The 21,623-nt window shown below is 35.1% G+C and overlaps 1 protein-coding gene across 2 annotated transcripts; it reads right to left on the reverse strand.

Annotated features, from left to right (window-relative positions):
* Positions 1–656: 656 nt before the first annotated feature.
* On the reverse strand, positions 657–20,930 carry LOC147069806 (uncharacterized). Of its 2 annotated transcripts, XM_085950568.1 has the most exons (10): positions 20,647–20,930; positions 14,806–14,937; positions 9,202–9,392; positions 8,812–9,087; positions 6,999–7,142; positions 6,230–6,376; positions 4,157–4,281; positions 2,861–3,021; positions 2,345–2,543; positions 657–1,460 (listed from the first exon to the last, which is right to left on the reverse strand). In XM_085950568.1, the coding sequence occupies exons 1-10, from the start codon at positions 20,710–20,712 to the stop codon at positions 1,294–1,296; spliced, it is 1,608 nt and encodes a 535-aa protein (XP_085806694.1). In that variant the 5' UTR covers positions 20,713–20,930; the 3' UTR covers positions 657–1,293. The 2 variants fall into 2 exon arrangements, with proteins under 2 accessions (XP_085806694.1, XP_085806695.1); XM_085950569.1 differs by lacking the exons at positions 14,806–14,937; positions 20,647–20,930 and adding an exon at positions 12,779–12,916.
* Between the last annotated feature and the right edge of the window lie 693 nt (positions 20,931–21,623).

Below are 21,623 nucleotides of genomic sequence, written 5' to 3' on the forward strand. Positions count from 1 at the left end.
TGAAAAAAAAAAAAATTTTGATTTTCATTAATTTTGTTTCTGATCATAGATGTGCCTACCGAATTGGGTCATAAAATGTCAGGATTATTTTTATTACCATCATAAAATAAGTAATTTTTGATGTTTTAAGAGAAGTCTGTCACAATTTTCAATGACTGGCTCATGAAATAGTATACTTTATTACGATTTATTGAATATTTTTATATGCCAGGGACTCTAAAATCATTTCGAATTACGAAATTCGAATTAAAGGTATGGTTTTATATGAAAATAATGTTCAAGGGACTTTTTTTTCGGGAAAATTTCGAATTACGGCGAATTTCGGAATTATCAGTGTTCTTACTAACGAGGTTTTACTGCATATACAATGCTAAGCCCTAGAGGGTCTGTGTGATGATCATTTAAGACTGGTTATGTGGACCGTACAACAAACACACAAGAGAAGAAACAGGTAAAAAAACCACTGGTTAGGCAGAGATATCAAATGACTGCCAAATTGCTTGGAGGTACCAGATTGGAGAAGGCCACCCCCGGTAGGAAAAATGATGAACACCGATTTCGGCCAACGGTTTTACGAAAAAATATTTCTATATCTTCTATAGAAAAATAGAGCCTAAAATAAAGAAAGTGAGGGTTACTAATTTATTTGTAGCAAACATCTGAGATTTATTCCTGCTCTGAGATATAAACATTTTGCTTCAGTTATTTTTTATACAATTACTAATCATTATTTAGTATATTAATTTATATGACAATCACAAAAAACATCCAGTGTGGGTCCTGGCTTCCTGCAATAATTATCTACACCTGTATCTATCCTTAGTGACGGCTTTCCATTTCGAGTACTCCAAGTATACTGCAGTACCTTCATCTAGCAAATGAATTTTCGGCCCGGCTCTTCTGCATCCTATTGGATTGTGTGACATTACTCAGTTCATTGTCGTTGATACGGTACACATGAACTTGCCAATGCAGTCATCAAATCCTAATTGATTAAACTGCGCTGCGATCTACATACAGACGCAATGTCCGAGGTAATTGCAGTGTTTACCAGGCGTTACTGTTAAATTACGTTACTGTAAAACATGCTTTTAATTCGGAATTTTAATGAAATTTAAAATGTCTTAATACACCAAAGTACGTTCTCTGGGATGATTCTCATACTAACTTACTCGGTGATAATCATTGCTCCGTCACACCACACTTATAGAATAACAACACTCCATTTCACTGTATCTCCAGTCTACGGCCATTACCACATGACTGAATCTCACGGGGTAATGTGTTTGATGTTCAATACTGCCGGTTGAAACTGGGGAATCCGAGACCGACGCCCCGCATGGTGTGCGTTGTGACGCGTGCCACCTCGTACTGCGCCTGCATTACTTGGAACATCTCTTCCTGCTTTTTGACTATGTCTCCGGTGGGTTCTTGCTGGGCGGGGGCTGCCTGTACTGCATCTATTTAAATAACACGAAAACAATTATTATTATGACACTTTTTAAATTAAACTTCTTTAGTGGTGTAAAACTACCTTATATATAATATATTTGTCTTGATTCATCTATCTACTATCTGTCTGTAACGCATGAGAGAAAACGTGTAAATGTATGGAGAGAGCGAGACAGGGAGAAGATGTATTAAAAGTAGTAAGGTGAGAGAAAACATACGCATAAATGAAATTTCTAAATTTTAAAAATAACCTGACAACCAAATAAAGGAATCGTTATTTTATTCGTGTTGTGAAAAAAAACAAATGATGGTTTAAAACTATTAATAGTTTGACAGATGCTTACAGTGCAGTACTAGCATATCAAGTATATAGAAAGTATTAAACGTCATTACAAATAATTCGTGATAAATTGACGGAAAGGTATAAAGAAGTTTGGTGTCGGATAAGATACACGATTTTGAAAAATTATCTCTGAAAATGTCAAATTCTATAAAAATATGTTAGATTCTAATTGAAAGATTTCAGCGCATCTATTCTAGACACAAAACTGCTATCGAGGGTAGTTTTTCATATGTTTGTATCAAAGTTTTACTCGCTCTAAAATTTAGCAGTCAAGAGAGGTGCTGTTAAAACATAGCACTTATTGTAACAATTACAACAAACTTATTGTAATTGTTAGAATAAGTGCTAAAATTCAATACAAAAATATGAAAAACTACCCTTGATAGCGGCCGATAGCAGTCTCGTGTATAGAATAGACGCGTAGGATTGGATAAATCAAAGTGAAAGTGTTAAAAAAATCAACCAAATGAACCAAGCCAAAATTAGTAATGTTGCAGAACTAAGCCACATTCAAGAACGGGGTTTTTGGTTGTCTTAATATTGACTTACTTGGATCCTTGATTCCCATCAATCTCATGAACTTAGATGCCACCTTGCCATCGGAGTCCTCGGCAAACTTGGTGCCCTGCCATTTGTTGGGCTGGCCGGGTTTGGCCACCGCCACTGGAGCACTGACAGATGACTGTCCTGCATCGACCGGCGGCGCCACCTTTGATTTGTTACCCCACAGCAGTTTACGCTTTTGAATCTGAAAGCAAATTAATAATTGAGGAACAGAGGACCAAACGGATTTGAATCCGTGCATAAGTAACCGAGTTTAGTAAATTGACATCAAACTTAAATATGTATGTGTTTATAAATGCTACGTAACAGTTCTCAAAATGTGCCGTGCACTAGGTTGATTCAAATATCCCTATGTAGGTCTCGAAATATGTGATGCCATATTTGATTCAGTTTTTAACGATTTCAGTCAACTTTTTACGTTTTTTAACGGTTGCAAATCAGTCTATCACTTTAGACATCTGAAGGTTATGTTTGACATGCTTCCGAAAACCGAATGCTCACCTGTTCAGCATACTTGAGAGGATTGATAACGGCGGGGTTGTAGTACTTTGGCAGCTCGATGCCGGTCGTGTTCTTCACTTTCTCTACCTGCTCGGCCAGAGACCGCTGCATCAGCATCTGCGCCGTGGCCATAGAACCGTCCGGAGTCTTGATCTGGAGACCTGCAAGTCAACCAGACATTGAAGTAAATATTATTTTCTACAAAACTAGAACTACTTAAAAAGGAGTACTAAAACCAAAGCTAGGAAGTGATTAAATTAGCTGCAGGTCATTTCGCAATCTAGATTCATCACACTTTTGTGCTGCTGAGATTTATTAGCCAGGGTAACACAAAGGCCCGTTTCAGACGGGACACCGGTGTCGCGCTCTATATAATATAGAGGCCTTTTATGGCCATTATGGCCATTATGTTTATGGACGCCCCAGAGCTAATGAGTCAACACGTGTCTGGTACACTTTCCCGTCAGCCGCTACATTCTCAAGCCGCCGATACACTTGTTTTTATTACCGCAGCTAGTTTTATGTTCTAATTTATAACGTGAAATTATTCGTTGACTCATTAGCTCTAAGACGTTCATAAACATAATACAAAGGCCCCTTTATTCGAATACAAAGGCCTACTATATTATATCGAGCGCGACACGGTGCCACGCCACCGCCAAGGCCATTATGTTTATGGACGCCCCAGAGCTAATGAGTCAACACGTGTCTGGTACACTTTCCCGTCAGCCGCTACATTCTCAAGCCGCCGATACACTTGTTTTTATTACCGCAGCTAGTTTTATGTTCTAATTTATAACGTGAAATTATTCGTTGACTCATTAGCTCTAAGACGTTCATAAACATAATACAAAGGCCCCTTTATTCGAATACAAAGGCCTACTATATTATATCGAACGCGAAACGGGCCTAAGTAGTGGTAGAAGACATAGTGTAAGTAGTGGATAGTAAGGGCATATTAGAACTCTGTAAGGGGGCGCTAGGGTACTCAACATGGTCAAGTGATAATTGATACTAATCATCTTCACCTGCATGAATCACTTTCTGTTTTCGATTCATAACAAACAATGCAATATTTATTCATGAAAAGGACAAGCATCATATCTAAACGGTTTTTTTAGCATTGTGTGTCAATTTATGTGTTTTTAAGTGGTGATACTTTCATTTGGTTTAAGAATAAACATCACTCACATTCAATATTCAAATCAAGCATCCTCATCCGATAACCATCTATGAACATTGATTGTTGATCATTGAACAGGAAGAATTGATCAATGCATATTTATTCTGTCATACCCATTTTCTCCATGGCTTGCAGCTTCTTGGAGACCATATAAGAAGGTTTATAGTCGGAGGAAGTGGCCGGGCTGCGCTCTTTGCTGCGGGACCGTTTCGAGTGACGTCTCTCGTGTGAGCTCGATCTGAAATTGAATCAATAATATAAAAATGAATTCATTGCAAACATCATTAATTATCGCAGTTGTATAAAATATGTTTTATGTTAAAAATGTATTGATATTGGATTAATATGCTAATTACCCAGTTCTTTGGATATTTCTTCTATACTAATAATATTACTATTCACATCTACCTACTAAATCACAAAAATTTCAATACATAATACCAAGAATTCAAATAGAATATGTGTACATCGAGGGTATACTGACAAAAGCATTTAGTCATTAAAACACAATATACGACATGTTACAAGTCCTGTATTTTGTATACGCAGAACGCATTAGGTCAGTATCATGCTTTCTATCAGAATAAAAAAATAACAATATGATTTAATAATGTTTCTATTTTCTCACCATTATATCCTATGCCTTTGTGCGTTTTACCAGGACGTAGAGCGTAAAATTGTATACATTATGGCATTTAAAACAGAAAAACAGCAAAAACTGAGTTATTGAGTTCTGTCAGTATACCCTCGACATGTACATTGTTTTTAATTTGGGAACCCATTAATTCTTGTATATTGGATATATCATTAGTATATATCGTCGGTATTTTGTAAAAAGGGCGAATCAACCATTTTGGCAAAATCGAGATTTTAATGAAAATACAATATGTACCCCACTAGCTTTGTTGTGTAAAAACGGCGAATTTTTATCTCCACAGGAAAGTACTTAAAAAGGATAATCGACTAAAATTAAATTAATTAAAATTACGAAATAAAAAGCAAATGTGACATATTAGGCCTTTTAAAATATTATATAATAATACCTATTATGATGACAGTATTCTTTCTAAGCTTTATTATAAACTTGTTAGAAAAACAAATAAATGTCAAAAGTTAAAAATCCTCCTCCTGTAAAGTAGCATTTTGGTTAATTCGCCCTTTTTACAAAACACCGACGATATGTGTGGACCAGAACCAAACTTGTCCAACCCACAATTATTCAGTTCTATAATAATTATTAGTGTTATAATTATTATAAAATGTTTCTTTGATATGTTTTTTGTTTTGTATTCACTGTTATCTGTTAAAAATCTTCATCTGTTTCTTCCAGCATTTCACAAATGTCAGACTTGTCCGCCATTTTTATGTGGAATAGACAAATATGGCACTCATAATGAATTATTTTATGTGCTTGCAAGAAATTACTACAGATGGTAGTGTCAGAAGACGACAATTTTTAGTGATGGTCGTATTTGAACCTGACAAAAAATGAATATTTAATAGCGATGAGATGTCTAACACAGTTTTTTCATTTTTGTGGGTTGGACAATCTGGTTCTGATCCACACATATTTGTTATAATATCGTTAGGAAATTTTAAATTCTATATAATAATTATTAATTATATTATTTTTTATGATTATTCTAGCAATAAGATTCTTACTCGGTATTGACTTTTGACAGCTGTACTTGCTCTATGCTCCAATGCTGAAGCGTAACTCCTTTAACTCTTCGGCGTTTTAGATTCAAAACTACACGACTTATACGAGGTATAAATGAGAACTCTGCCATTCTGAGCAGTGTTGACCTGTGTGTCCCTGATAACTATCTTAGAAATAGAGACCATCAGTTGTTTATTCTCCCAAAGTGCAGAACCAACCTGCCACGTGTAATGCAAATTGGGAGGGTGATAACTATGTTCAACAAAATTGCTTCGGGTGTTGATATATTCCACCTATGTAAGAATGAGTTTAGGTGGACGTTGTTTTATAAATTCTTAAAATAGGGTCTGCTTAACTCATCCGGTGTACTTCCTTGTACCCATCTAATTTATCTACTGATCTATCTCTTTTTTTATGTAATACTGTTTTATATCTTTGTTTCTAAATGTCATGTTGTGAACGTCTTAAACTTATAATTTGTAATGTCCACAATATGTAAAATAAATAAATAAATTGAATTGAATACCTGCGTGACGAATCTCCAGATCTGCCACTGTGCCTTTTACCCCTGTCCCTATCTCTCTCCCGTTCCTTTTCGTTGGAGGGGGACTTTCTACGGGAGCTTTTTTCGTGGGACCTTGACCTGTCTCTTCTGCGATCGCTGCTTGAATATCTGAACAAAAGCAAATAAGATAATTTTAATAATATTATCAAAAACCCATTAGATTAGTAGTTTATAAGTGGGCTGCAAGACGTAAGCAAAGTAAAACAAAACGCGCAATTGCATTGGACCATTGATTGATTATACCTAGATCAAGTCCAAAAAGAGTTAAGTTTAGTCGTGGAAAATGAGAATACAGTCACTAACATAGAATTCAAAACGATTAGCATGATGTGCTTGGTGTACTAAAATCTTCTCTCGCGCTTCCCTATTCGTTCCACTTAACATGAAATCATTTGAAGTTTATTATTTGCGTGTGACGCTAGTCATTTAGATGTGTTAACAATGCAAAAAGTTTTTAAAAGTGATGGTAGGAAGGTTATAAGTTGTACAGTGAAAAAGAAAAATGACAAAGAGCGTATTCGGCCCATAACCAATTTTGATGAGAGAATCACAACAGACTTTTGACATTTCAATGTTACTATATAAACCAAAAATATCCAACTCTATGGGAGAAAATTGCCGTTTCCGTCTGTTTTCATCAAGAAAGCGGGGAATAATATCTTCCAATCAAGTGAAACTTGCCGCATTGTGAGTCTCTGTTGCTTGCTTATAATATTTTCTAGTTCCTTACTTTTTATCATCGCCAGACGAATGATTCTTTCTATCCTTGTCTTTGCCGCGTGAACCGTGTCTGCTTTTCTCCCTGTCGGACTCCTTGTGACGTTTCTCGCGATCCGACTCTTTCTCACGCCTGTCCGAACCTTCCCTTTCGTATCTGCAGATTACAAATTAAAGGAACACATTAAAACCGATCTTCCACTTCATTAATTGTTATTCATAACACACATAACTCAATGCACTGAGACACAAAGCTGATTCGACATTGTAAATTACAAAAAATCATTGGCACTTGTATAAAAATTCGAAGTAACTCAGTCATCCTGTCACTGTCAGCTTATAGTTTGTGTCGCAGTCAGCCTATCAAACTGCATTGCACACCAATGATTCTCTTTTACCTAGGTATAAATAATAGCATAACATGGTTGAATTTAGTATATTGTTATTTATTAGCAATTGTTTCATAATATTATGAAGCTCATTATCAAGTATCCTATAAATTTCAACATTTAATCTTTTAATGTAAAAAAGCATTAAAAGGCAACTCAATAATGCCGTTTAATGTTAATCTAGTATAATCTAATACTCATATTATAAGCTCTAAGTAACTATAATTCGTGGTCAGTGGATCTATTCTATATACAAGGGTGTTATAATTGTTACAAAAGTTAGCCGTCTAAACTATCTATCTCGCTCTTAAAGTTAACACAGCCAAGAGAGGGACTGTTAAAACATATCACTTTTTGACAGTTCAGAGAGTTAACTTATTGTAACAATGAACCTCTCACTACATAATTATGATAAACTGCCATAGATAGCCGCCTTGTGTATAGAATAGACCCACAGTTGTATATTTATTGTAGATATATGTGCTTGGGTTAAGGTTAATCCTGGCTCACTAGAAATGATTCAAATAGAATAGTGCAAAATTTAAGGCTGTACATTAACCACAATATGATTCAGCGATGCAAATGTATGCGGTGTGAAAGTACATGATATTATGCAATTTTTTAATCTTGATTTTTCGTCATTCAAAAAGATTCGTATGGAGGTTTTCTATTAGAATTTTCATACTGGGATAAATATTCACTTTTATTTTCCAAGGGCAGAGGTAAAGTTTTAGCGTCATAATTTAGTAATTGGTGTTTAAAATTTGTACAGTAAAACCTCGTTAATATGAATTCCATGGGACCGAAAATCGAAAAAAAATTCGAACTACGAATTATGAAATGTGTGGGGTGGGAAATATAAAAATTTTCCTTCATAAAATAAACAATTTATGTTTTAAAAAAGTCTCACAATTTTCAATGACTGGCTCATGAAATAGTGTACATTATTACGATTTATTGAATAATTTTATATGCCAGGACACTGAAACAATTTCAAATTACGAAATTCGAATTAAAGGTATGGTTTTATATGAAAATAATGTTCAAGGGACTTTTTTTTCGTGAAAATTTCAAATTACGGCGAATTTCGAATTATCAGTGTTCTTACTAACGAGGTTTTACTGTATGCGGCAATGGCAAAACGTGGAGGTAGGCTATGGAGATATACCACGGTTTGGTTAAAGTGTTTAATTGATTTATAAAAATTAACCAACACAATCTGCAATTTATGTTCTTAGTTCAATGAAAACAAATAAGTATGACTGACAAAGTTTAGTGGTCAGATCTAAACCTTCGGGTAAGCTATTCGGCACTTAAAAATGTCTGCTACGAATCAACGTCATACCACTTTTTACCGATTACCTCAAATATTTAATTGTGGACTTGATTATAATATATGGAGTTAAAATTGAGATTGAAAAAAAAACAAGAATTGACCTATTAGATCCGTCACGACTCCTTTGACCGTAAGCCTGCCTGTTATCATGAGCCAAACTGATGGCCACAGCAGGAGGGTCTCCACCGAACGGTTTGAGGTCCATCAGAGCGACAGGTCGGCCGGGCTGATCGGAAGGTCTCTCACCCAACAGCCCTGCCCGGCTAGATACATCCGGAGGTTTGTCCCCCAGTAGCCCCCGCTTCCAAGAACTGCCGCTACTGTTGCTGTTACGGTCGCTTGACGAGTGGTTCGAGGCCCTCTCCGTGGGAGATTTCCTAAAAATAAAAGGTGAATTAAGTAAGTTCAATTACTAATTACACTCCTGAGTGGAACTTTTAAGTTTAATATTTAAGCACAAAAAAGAAATAGCAGTTGCAAACGGCACTAACCTTGAATAATGTTCATCGTCTTTATGATACGAGTCTCTCCTGTGAGAATTCCTGTCTGTCTGACGGTGATCCTTGCCCCTGGAGCTGCCGTCTGTGGATCCACTGGAGTGCGAGTGTCGCTGGTCTGTCCGCATCGGAGAGGCTGGCCTCCGCTGGCACTCCTGCTTGGACGAGTCGTCGGAGTACGACTCCTGACAGCCGCAATGGGAACAAAGGGAAAACAGTCTAACTAAAAACAGATAGAGCAGTCACAAGAATAATGTACCGTTTGATCAACCTGAACTGTGAAGCTATGGTTTCCCTGGCAAAGAACCAATACTTATAAATGTAAAAAAAAACTACGCAATACGAAACCGTGAATTGTACACAATTGAATGATAATCAAGCAAAATCACAGTTTCACAGATCTTTACAAAAACTCTTATTATCGTCAAGCCTAATCTACGTTCCTAACATGACCATAAACAACTTAGTGCCAATTCAGAGATGTGTACGATAATTAAAATTAACGAATTATGAACCTTATGCACAGATGACAGTTTAACATGGCAATGTCACTTTTGGCAATCAAAAGTGCTGCCAATTTTTTAATTGACATTACAATAATAATAAAAGTATAAATTAATGGCTAATTCAAACTTTAAATAATTTAATGGTTCCCTTATTAGTGATTTATTTTAATAAATGCACGCACTCTTGATACAATACCCTTGCATTCGGATAATACAATTTTAATTGCAAGATTGCAACAGATGCGTACAAAAAATGACTGAGTTGTTTCAATAGTAATATAATTAGTTATATTTTTAATACTGTGAAGTCTTTCGTGTTTGTATAGATAATTGGTATTCAATACAATATTTACTTGACGTTTATTGTTTTCATTTGACACATTTCACTAGTCACGGGTTATGTATTGTGGGCTAAAAATTCGGCTACATAACGCAAGTCCACAAAAGTCACTATCATCAGAAAATAGTTTTGAATAGAATGGTTAAATAAACGGTGTATAAATAATCAAAGTTTAGACGACATGTTTGTTCTCTGATTGATCAGATTCGGCATTTTGTCCCGTTCAAAGAATAGTTTCTTCGGAATTCATTGCAGTATCAAAACTCACATTTCTGCCGCGACTTTCGCCTAAATGGCGACAGTATATTGTCATCGTATAATGAGAGATGGATGTACATACATTAACCTCACAAATGAATTAATACACACATGTTAAATTATAATATCATACAATAAGGCCTGTTAAAATGACGCCTAAATCTGTGTGTACAATATGATTGGGAATAATTCATTTAAACATACCTGTTTTTACAAATATAAATTCGTATAGAAATATTAATTCACGGTTTTAAAAACCTAACACTGCATTAAATATTTTTTTTGAATACATAATATGCGATCAGCGCATTGGGTCTGAATTCAAAACTCACAGAAGATGCATCTATATATTTTGTATATTTAAATTTACCAGCGCATCTATTCTATACACAAGACTGCTTTCGGCGACTACGGCAACTATCTAGGGTAGGTTTGTATCAAAGTATTAGCACTTATTGTAACAATTACAATAAGTTAGCCGTCTAAACAGTCAAAACTGTATCTCACTCTAAAATTTAGCATAGCCAAGAGAGGTGCTGTTAAAACATAGCACTTATTGTAACAATTACAACTAACTTATTGTAATTGTTACAATAAGTGCTAATACTTCGATACAAACCTACCCTAGATAGCTGCTATAGCGGCCGAAAGCAGTCTTGTGTATAGAATAGATGCACAGGAGTGATCGTTCGTAAGGCATTTAATTTTGATAATACGTTGCTTATAGATACGATATCGTTAGAACATACAAACAATGTTTGTTTATAGAAAATAATTGTTAAAAGAAATTACATTTATAATAATACGAACCTTTCAATTGAAATACTTACTGTAAAATTGCTTATTGTTTCATTAGAGGTTTTATAAGGGTCATTGACATTAAAGTGGTCAATATAATTTTACATATTGCTGTCATATTATTAAACTAATCATTTTTTTTTTAAATAATGTTCATAATATGGCTACTGCGTTTGAGAACAAAAAATAAATTCCCATAGGACAGTCAACTAATTCAGTCTCAAAGAACTGCCCATTTAACCGGAACCAAAGTGAAGTTAGCAATGATTCCTCTTTTTAAAAAATAAAACCAAAATTGGACACAGTTATGCAGAAAGTAGCCAGTCGACAAAAAATAAAAAAATGAGATATGATATAGATCAGATGCAAGAAGGTTTTCTCTACGTTCTGCTGAAAAGAGCCAAACCTCAAAAAAATATTCTTGAAATAAAATACTATTTATAATTTTACATACATTTTTAATATCATGTTGTTGCTAAAGTGCACATTATCTCAGCTCGACATTATTGTGGACTGGCTACATTCTGCATAACTACGTTCAATTAAGGTTTATTAGAATTTAATTTGACCCGTTGGCCAATAGGTTAGAGCGGTGATTCTGGAGAGAGTATCGCCATTCTGGTGAGCATTGATTAACTCATTCATTGCTTATTCATTAATTACCACAACTCGGTCACTGCTAAAGACACGCCTGGCGTGAAGCAATTAGCATAATTAAATGTGGTAAAGTAGTAAATGTAAATAAACTAGTAAAAATGGTAAATGAGTTAACTCATTTAGTGCTAACACCGCGACTGGCGCGTTTGAAGTACTTGGCCATTAGATATAATTAACGTGTTATTTAAATGTGGTAATTAAAAGATCAGCAGTGAAAATACTATCTGATGGCCACGCGCCTGGCTCGTCTTTAGCCGTGAAAGACTTAATGTATCTTGGATTACTCGAATACGTAATCAGAAACATCAGTTGTTTCTTCTCCCAAAGGAACCTGACATTGATTTGTCAATTGGGAGGGTAAGGATTCAACTAAATCACCCTAAATATTGTATATACTTATTCCACTTTCGCTAATTCTATAAATAAGAAATGGTCTGTTTAGCAGCTAAACTTTAGCTCATTCCGTACATTTTTTTCTAAATTATATTACAATTGAGTGGATAATCACTTGACAAATGAAAATAGACGGTGCTACCCTACAGACACAAAATGACCACAGGCCCACAAGTTCCGCTGGATCGATGAGGTTGACAGGTTCGGTGGAAATATGTGCCAGCAAAGAATTAGTGACCAAAAGGAGAAGTATTATTGTAACAGATTTTTGGGTTATCAAGGGGGGGGGGTTATCATGGGGGATCAAGAGATAATTAATTATATTTCCATGTATAAAAATACATAATATTGTTCAGTTTATATTATATATTTAAGTTTAAATAATTGATATTATGATAATATTATGTTCCATTCGAACATAATATTTTCCTATCCAACCATTGTTAACTTCACACTTGTGCCAGCCAAACAGTCACTTCCTTTTTAAAAGTCATATACAGCAATGTGACCTTACGCAGGGGACATTATTATCTTACGATTAAATATCTATCATAACAATTAATGAAAAATAAATTGATAACACATGTTTGTTCATTATTCTTGTGTATGAGGTACTCACGTGTCTCGTGTGCGGTTAGCTCCATTATGCACATTTTGGCAAACACAAAATCCTGCCGCGCGGCGTTGAAACTAAGAAATTATTTTCTGTAGCTGCGGCAACGTGTGGCGCACCGGCTCACGTCATTCTTGCGGAAGTAGGGGGGGGGTTTAAATATGCGTCATAACAATAGATCGTGTTAATATCACAGAACGCTAACATCATGAACAGGTCAATTTTATTTCACTCAATTATTCAAGTTCTTTTTTCATAAAAATACCTAATTAGATCAATAATTTTAAAATATCCCAATTATACGGATTCATAGTAAATCGGTATATAATAATAGAGTACATATTTCGTATCGTTTTCATTATACTGGATGATTATTGATTTTATGATAATAAATAAAGCAACAGCATTGTTCACGCATTTATAATGTTATTACGTAGGTTTCAAATGGAATTATTTATCATTAAATTGTACAAAAATAATATTTAGCAATCTGCCGTATTGTCTGTCATCAAGCGTACATAGCATCTTTGCAAAGAAGAATAATTCATTTAAAACATAGACAATATATTAATTAATAGCCATAAACAAAAAAAAGTAAACAAGAAATAAATTTTATTATTACTTACTTTGACCAGATATAAACTTCATGAACAATATTCTAGATATTTTCAAATTAATTGATTCATATGCATTTGTAGGTCGAGCAACATAATTAAAATTAGTAAAGTAAATCTATTTTTATCCGATTGTACCAAAAATGTTGAATCGTCTTCCGAATGAAGCCTTTGGTGTTTTATCTACAAAAATCACTAAAGCAAGTTTTTGTGTAACTGATGTCCGTGCCGAGTGACAAGAATGATTAAAAATTAATAATGTGTCGGCTCCATCTCTATACATGAAAGTTCTCATCAACCTCTTTTGAGCATATCCAATATAGAAAAAACCATATGGAATCGTGCTAATATTTTGTATATGACGGTTATTGAAAAAATTTTCATAATAAGTGCCAATATCAAGCATGCATGGTAAACTATGTAAATTAATGTTTCACAGAACAAAATTAATGTTATTTTTTGGTTTATTGAAAAAGTATTTTCATATTTTAAATTGTTTTGTTTTTGAAACCTTTCGTTGATCGCGAAACTTTGCTTATCGTGACCGTGTCCAAGACGTGGGGATACCCGTATATCAACAAATTTTTCCAACAAGATTGTCGCGGAAATTTATCTTGACCTTGAACGGACACGAACATCACAGGGGTAGTGCGAATAATTTGCATTAGTCTGTGACATCCGTCCTAAAAGCATTGTAATTATTTTTGAATAAATAAAATACAAAACAGTAATCGGCATCATACCTATATGTTGTAAAAATACGGTATGTCCAATTTACGTTCTTGAGAATATATTATTTCATTCAAATATGTCCACTTCGCTTTTCAAATCAGATTTTCTCAAAACATACAAAACTGGACATACAATACTTGTGTATATTATATCACCAGTTATATACGGTACGTCCGTAAAAATGTTAAAACATCTTTAAATTTCGCGAGAACATTGCTCGATCTACAAATGCATAATGCAGTCCAATAATTGTGATAGCCAGAAATCAAAATGATTTCTCCTCGAAAACAAAAATCAATTTAGAGCCCAACCTACACTGTACCAGCGTATTGTACCAGCTGTCAGTGTTGAGAAAGTAAATTGTTTTAACAATAAAGGTATATTTATACTATAGATCCACCAGTATAAGTTGTCCGCTAAGTGAGGCCGCAACATGCTAACATTTGACATATTATCATTCAATACTTTTTATACTGAGACGATCTTAGTCCTAAATTCGAACACCGGACATTTTATGATAGTGTATCTATAGTACGCGCTATGACTATATTATATTGCTTATTGGCTATCATCACAATAATTAAACTGTAACCAACAATTTTGATATTATTCTTGAAGAATCTATCCTAGATTATAATGTTACAGTTACGTAGAAAGGGGTTATGTCAAAAGCATTGTTTGAATTACCTCACTCATGTCCATGGTGACGTCGTCGTAGTTGGTGTCGTCGTCCTTGCGCGCGTGCTGCGGGGGGGTGTTGTGGTGACGGCCGGCCGCGCCCTCCCTGTAGCCGTGGTCCGCCGCCCTTGCGTGCGCGTCCTGTCAATATTACCACTCACATTGGTTGCGGCGCTCGCTTTCTCTTTACACTATTCGATTTGTTTTGCATCATTTTGAAATCGGTGCAAAAACGCCAGACAGAAAATAATGTTAACATCGAAATAGTGGTCGGTTTTCATCATTAAGCTTAGTACGAATCGACTTACACTTCCCCGCAAACAAATTATACAATTTTGCCGGTACGCAAATGCAGACCCACACCTACATACATTACTATCAAATGAAATGTAGTCTGGGTGTTTTCCATCCATAGTGGAATAAAAAAAAACATTTGTATAAAAATATTTATATTTTTCAACCGATTTTATAATGTTTATCTGTTTGCAGGCAGATGTATGTCCGTCTGTATTAAGCTTTACAACATAAATTGGCAGGTTTTAGTCAGCAACACAAAATCGGGCAGTTTCTGAATACTGTATTGATACAGTTGAAATGTATTTTTTCTCAAGTATTTGTATAACTTTAAAAAGTGTTAGATTTTGTGTCTAATCCAGGGGGGGGGGGCTGTATTCCCGGTATTAGAAATTCTCTCCAAGATTCTAATCCCTAGTTGTCAGCTTTTAAAACAACCTAAATATGGAGTATCATAATAATGTTAAAATTTTAATAAAAAGTATAAAGTGGATGTATAATCAATTGTCAAGAGTTTTTAGTGATTGACGTAGACGATTGATAAACAATCACACAACTGACACGTTAGCCTAACTTTTGTCCATATTATTCTATCTTAATTCACATTTATATATAACATACCGGTAATCTATAATTATGTGTTGTAAAGTGATAAACTTAAATTAAATTAACAATAAAACTGCTGTACACATAAAAAGAAGATAATATGGGTTAAAGTCAAAATTACCCGAATTTACTATAGATATTTGAAGTTACTTTTTCTTCCCAGTTAATTCAACCACATTATGCATTGACAATTTAATAGTCATAGATTATTACTGATACTAACGACTGAATTGAATTGATTCATACAGCAACAACCTCAAAACAAATCATTCGTTTAACCTTTTTACTGCCGGTAGGTTTTCAAGTGGTAAAAACGAATTCTGTTTCAATTCTGAGTATGTGACGATATTCGCAATGTCGTTGGGTGTTCAACATATTTGTATGTTTAAAATAATTGATTTACGTAGTAAAATCCCGTTTAAAGCGGGACGTCCAAAGACGTCATTTTTGTATGAGCGGCGTTCCATTCACGGAAAAGTTCGCATCTTAAGACGTCATTGGCAACCATCCGGTTAACCTTTTCTATGCCTCACGATATTACTATGGCAGTATCTGACTGTAGCTGTAGATTTTTAACGACACACGTTGAATGTAGAGCGAAGCTCTTACTACAATTGCTGTAATACCGATAATTTGTGGTTTAATATTTCATGATTATTCAAACAGATGATACTGTGTTTTTAATTTTTTAGATTATGCAAATCAATCGACAGTGGCTAATAATTTGAATTTAAAGTCGGACGATATAATTCGTGAAATTTGTATGTGCGGCCTGTCAATCCCTCATAGAGTGAGATAATTCACTGAAGGCATAGAACCGGTATCTAGAGATTGAATGACCTGAAGGATACGGTTGTGGACCAGCAGTGGTGGAAAGTAATGCTGGTGAAACAGATTTTTTTTAAAAGTATCGTAATCATTCCAGTTGTGATTTTTTTTTGTAGAGAATCATGGATGGGAGACAGTGAAGATGATTATGAGCCCCGCCCCGTATTGCGCGCTTTTTGTATAAAAATCTCTCGACGTGATCTAATCATTAGTTATGAAAGGGGTTCTGTAAAAATTTGCAACAGTTATATCTATGTGTGGATCAGGCATCAGTTGGCAGTCTATTCACATTTAGCCGGCTCGCACATCAGAACTCGCCTCATGCGCCGCATGTCGAATTCGTCATCGTCATCCACATAACAAATTTGGTCAAATGGAGCTTCGCAGATTGGTCGAATACGACTGAAAAACATCGTTGTTGCAAAGCGACAGATCGAGTAGCGACTCCACGAACATGTTGGACGCCGATAAAGCCGACTCCGCGCCTGCGCAAATGCTCGACTCGGCCATTTTTGCCATTCGTATCTAGACGTCACTGCTCGCCGGTGGCCGTTCTGCTGCGTGAATAATGCACTGTGCATCGATATATGCCTATTTGACGGATTAATCCAATATTTTCGCCTTCTACTTAAATTTCTGAGGTACCAATAAATAATAATCGCTGTTTCAGCATCTGATGACATATTTGCATAATAAATGGCGCCTAGCCAGAGTACTTATTATTTTGACGTTTCGAGAAGCGAGTGTCGCTTGTAGATGTGCGCGTTCGTCACACGCAATAATTTTTCGCACGTCTCGGAACTCGGTCGCGCTGAACGAGGCGAGTTTTGATCTGAGAGCCAGCTTAAATGACTTATCTCTTATGGCTGCTAATTGACAGATCATGCGACATATTTAAAAAAATATATGAATAATGAATGTGGACAGCTAATAATATCATACACATAAGTAATGATTATTCAAGTATTCATTAGTCCATGTCACTTCAGACAGTTTTTAATTTGTTGAAACTGGTTTGAGGCAGGCCAATGCGCATGTTACGCATGCCCTGTGTTGCGTTCCTCTAGCAAACGAAAAAATGTATGAATGTACACATATCACACGAAGAGACTACGTAGTCAGAAAGATATGAATACTCTAGGAGGACGTCAAGAAAGATGGCATGACTTAGATTTTATCCTAATAATCCAAGTAGACAAGTTTATGCAACATAACAATAAACGTTGTAGGCGGACAATATTGTATTATTTAAAATTGGATGAGGTCATGCAATATTTTTATTCAAATTACATGTGGGCTGCTTACTGCCGTGTCACAGAGTAGCATCACTGCCAATATTTATAATTTGATCCAAGTACCTACAATATCGTCCATGTAAGTTCAATACCGCAGAAGAACCATTTGTCAAAATGTTAAGGAGGGACAAAAAGCCTGGCAATTTTGGTAATAATAAAATAAATACTAAATTTAAATGCAGTTTATTGTGTCTTCCTGTTTTATATTAGAAAATATATTTTTACTATCGTATGCGAATTAATTGCCATTGGATTATTTTGTAAATCAGTTGGACCTTACGCAGCAACTCTCCGCTCGTCCGCTGTATTGGATCTAGGGATATACGCGGTCTTACTTGCTTCTTTAGTATCGATAATTCATGCACGGTATTGATTTTAACCGAGTGCAAGTAGTCTATTGGTCAATAATTTCAAAATTTGAATGCACCAATCAATGCGGCTTGTGCCATTTAACAATACAACAACAAAAATACGTATTCTGAACATATTGGCACATGATCATACGCGGTATTGAACTTACATAGACGATATCTAGTTTGGTTTGTGTATAAATATTCTGTGTTTACCAAAGTTGAGAAAGTATACACAAAACACCTGTCTGTATCATACTGCTTCTTTATCCATTTAAGAAACAATCATAAACCCTTTATTGCAATATTTTTGTTGTATGCTTTAGGCAGGGTTTGGAAGTTATAGAAAAATATCAGTGGCAAAGGGTGCCTGTGGTTGATAACTGAAAGAAAGTCCTATGACAGCCATATTTACAGCACTTGAATATTGTTCATCTTCAATATTTAACCGAACAAATAATATTATACAATAATAGATATTTCACGTAAAAAAGACAACATGCACTAAATAGATATTTTAAAAGGTTACATGTAAATTGTACATAAAAAATTTCAGCGTGGCACAGTTCGCCGTGAGCTTTCTTACCGGAAAGAGATGACCGTTTACTATACGGTCTCAAATTTTATTAGATTCATTATGAACATCAATTCAATTTTCATAGCTGATTTTGACAAAATTCATGAATTCAAGAATGAAAACCTAACCTAACCTAACAATTAATCCAGTATATCGACTATTTTCAAAATTTGTTTAAGCTGCATTGACACGGCTTAAGTACGATCCACACTTGGACCGAGCGCCATCCAAGCGCACTCATATGGGACATCTTCATACAAATTACTCCTATCCAAGCTACTTGGACCGCGTCCTACTCATCCAAGCTAGCTTGGATAGGAATAATTAGTATGAAGATGTCTCATACGAGTGCGCTCGGTCCAAGTCAACTTGGATCGTGTCAACGCGGCTTTACCGCTGGCTTCCTGTAAAGTGTAAACCGGCAAAAACCATGTTTTATTTAGACATGAATGTTATGTCAGTAATATACGACCCAAAGAGGTTGGACCACAGAACAGATAATAAATAGAATACCGATAGGCAATATTCAATACGCCGGATGGTGAAGCAGGCTTTTGAATGTGTGAGTGCCCTACGAAAATGAAGCACGCATTATGCACGTGCAATAGTGTGTGTAATACACCAACATTAAATGAGCGTAAATGCATAAACCGAGAGCAGTTTTTAGTATTCGACGTAAAACGTATTCTTAACACGTGTGAAAGTTTAACCCGGATTCATCCTTACTCGAGTCGGTTACCTGCTATCGCCTTACCCGTTGTGTATTTCAGTTCCCATTATTTCTGAGTTCCCTGGGTTGGACGGTCTTTAATATACGGCCATATATTTCCGATACAACATTTCACGGTGAAGTGTGATACGGCGAACTGCATACGTACAAGTTTCCGGACACGGATATCGATAGGTCTACCAATCTATCGAGTTGCGAGTTTAAAAAATTTTAAAAAATAATGCGCAACCACGTTCGAACTCGGGCTACAAAATTCTGCTTTCTAGGTAGTGCGGGCATAAATTAATAGATATATATTGTGATGGGTTCAATAAAAAGGCTATCACGATTGAACGAATATCTCACTCCACATTTTATCTTGTTAGAGAACTGTCACTCTGTATTACCGCGCATCAAATAAATATCTTACTCGTTAGATATTGGATTATTGTGTAAACTGTCAAACCTGGTTTTATGTAACTGTACATCTCAATCCATAAAAATAAATCCGCCATCTCCACCAGCAAATCCAAGTCTTCATACTCCACACATCACTCTCCTCATCCATTATCATCCACACTCATGCACAAAAATCTCTATTTCAGAGAAACCTGTCTTTCGCTAAATAAATTATGTGAATATCCACATTGTGGCAGTTCTGCCTTCGAAACAGAAACTATTTAATCTAACTATTCAATCCGAATCAATTATCTTTTAACAATCTATTATCTATAAAATATACATTGACAATTTTCACATGTTAATTAGTTTAATAGAGATTCAAAGTATTCCTTCAACAATAACTGAGATAGGAATGAGGAAAAACAAATTATGGAAGTGTCAATTAAGTAAGTATTCAGCTGGTGATAAATTTAATGATTGTCGGGCATTAATTGTTTATTGAAATTATTCAAAAATAACCAAACGCGAGATGTAAACTTCACAGCAAAAATACTTCTCGCCTTACTGAAGAAACTAAAACCAATATTGATATTGGTAAAACACATGTACTTACGTAAATACAGTAATAACAAATTTGTTTCTATCTCCAGTTGAAGAACTATCTATATGACATGTCATTACAAACGTGAATGGTAAAATAACTATGATGAACGGCTCGATGAAAGCATGTAAATAAAGTGTAGTAATGATCTATGTTTACGAATAAATGTATTAAAGCAAGATACTAACCGCACTTTGCCGAGAATTTTCATTCTCGTATTCGTCTTCACTGCCATAATTTGCCAAGGAATCCATGTTGGATTATGTATTTTTAATCAGATAACCATTCAGAATGTTGTTCGAGTTCACTGTTATTCGATAGACCAAATTATAAGCGATGTATTTCTGATACTTTGTTGGAGATTATTGCTTGGTAACTTCCATAAAAATAGTTTCTTAAAATTCTGTCACGGATTCCGCATTCAACGCTGCAGAAATTGGATATAATTTATGGTGTTGCCAGTGTGTCGATTAAAAATATTATTCATAATTGCCAGTCGATTTTTTTTTTATTATTAATGATTACTCAAACCGTTCTTTCAATAATTTTATTATGTCCACTCTTCGGTTATCTACCAATATTATTTACAGAATCGTGTTAATTTTATATTTTACCAACACATTTCAAACTTAAATTTAACATTCCAATTAAAACACGCCATATAAAAAAAAACCAATATTCATTCTTTTTGCGTTTCATTATTTTGATTTAAAAGCTTTATTTAAAAATTTGAATAAAACCATCAAACAAACAAAAACTCATATCTAGGTAATTCATCGCTTATAACAGACATGTCCAATACGTCGATCGCGGAATAGATTTTGGTCGATCATACCGAATGTAAAAAGCGTCTTAATAATGAAAGGAGTTTTACCTACCAATAAAACTCTCATTATTCATGTTGACTTTAAAGTCCTTGAGATAGGGTTTGCTCTTCCTTCTTCGCGTGAGGTGTTAATCTACTAATTTAATTTCCTTTTCTTGTCGTTGGTCATTCCTCCCTTTTTATTTACTGGTCATACCCGCGTCCCTTTTTTATGCGGGGGGTTTGGGACTCCTTTGTCTTCATTATGATATGGCTCAAGGAACCAGGTAGAAGTTACCTGGACTTCTCTACTACTTACCTACCTGGACTACTCGTGGAGGTAGGATGTGAAGTTGAGTC

This window comes from Rhyacophila brunnea, unplaced genomic scaffold, assembly GCF_057557595.1.
Source record: "Rhyacophila brunnea isolate RB1 unplaced genomic scaffold, BYU_Rbru_1.0 scaffold_23, whole genome shotgun sequence".
Taxonomy (NCBI): Eukaryota; Metazoa; Arthropoda; class Insecta; order Trichoptera; family Rhyacophilidae; genus Rhyacophila; species Rhyacophila brunnea.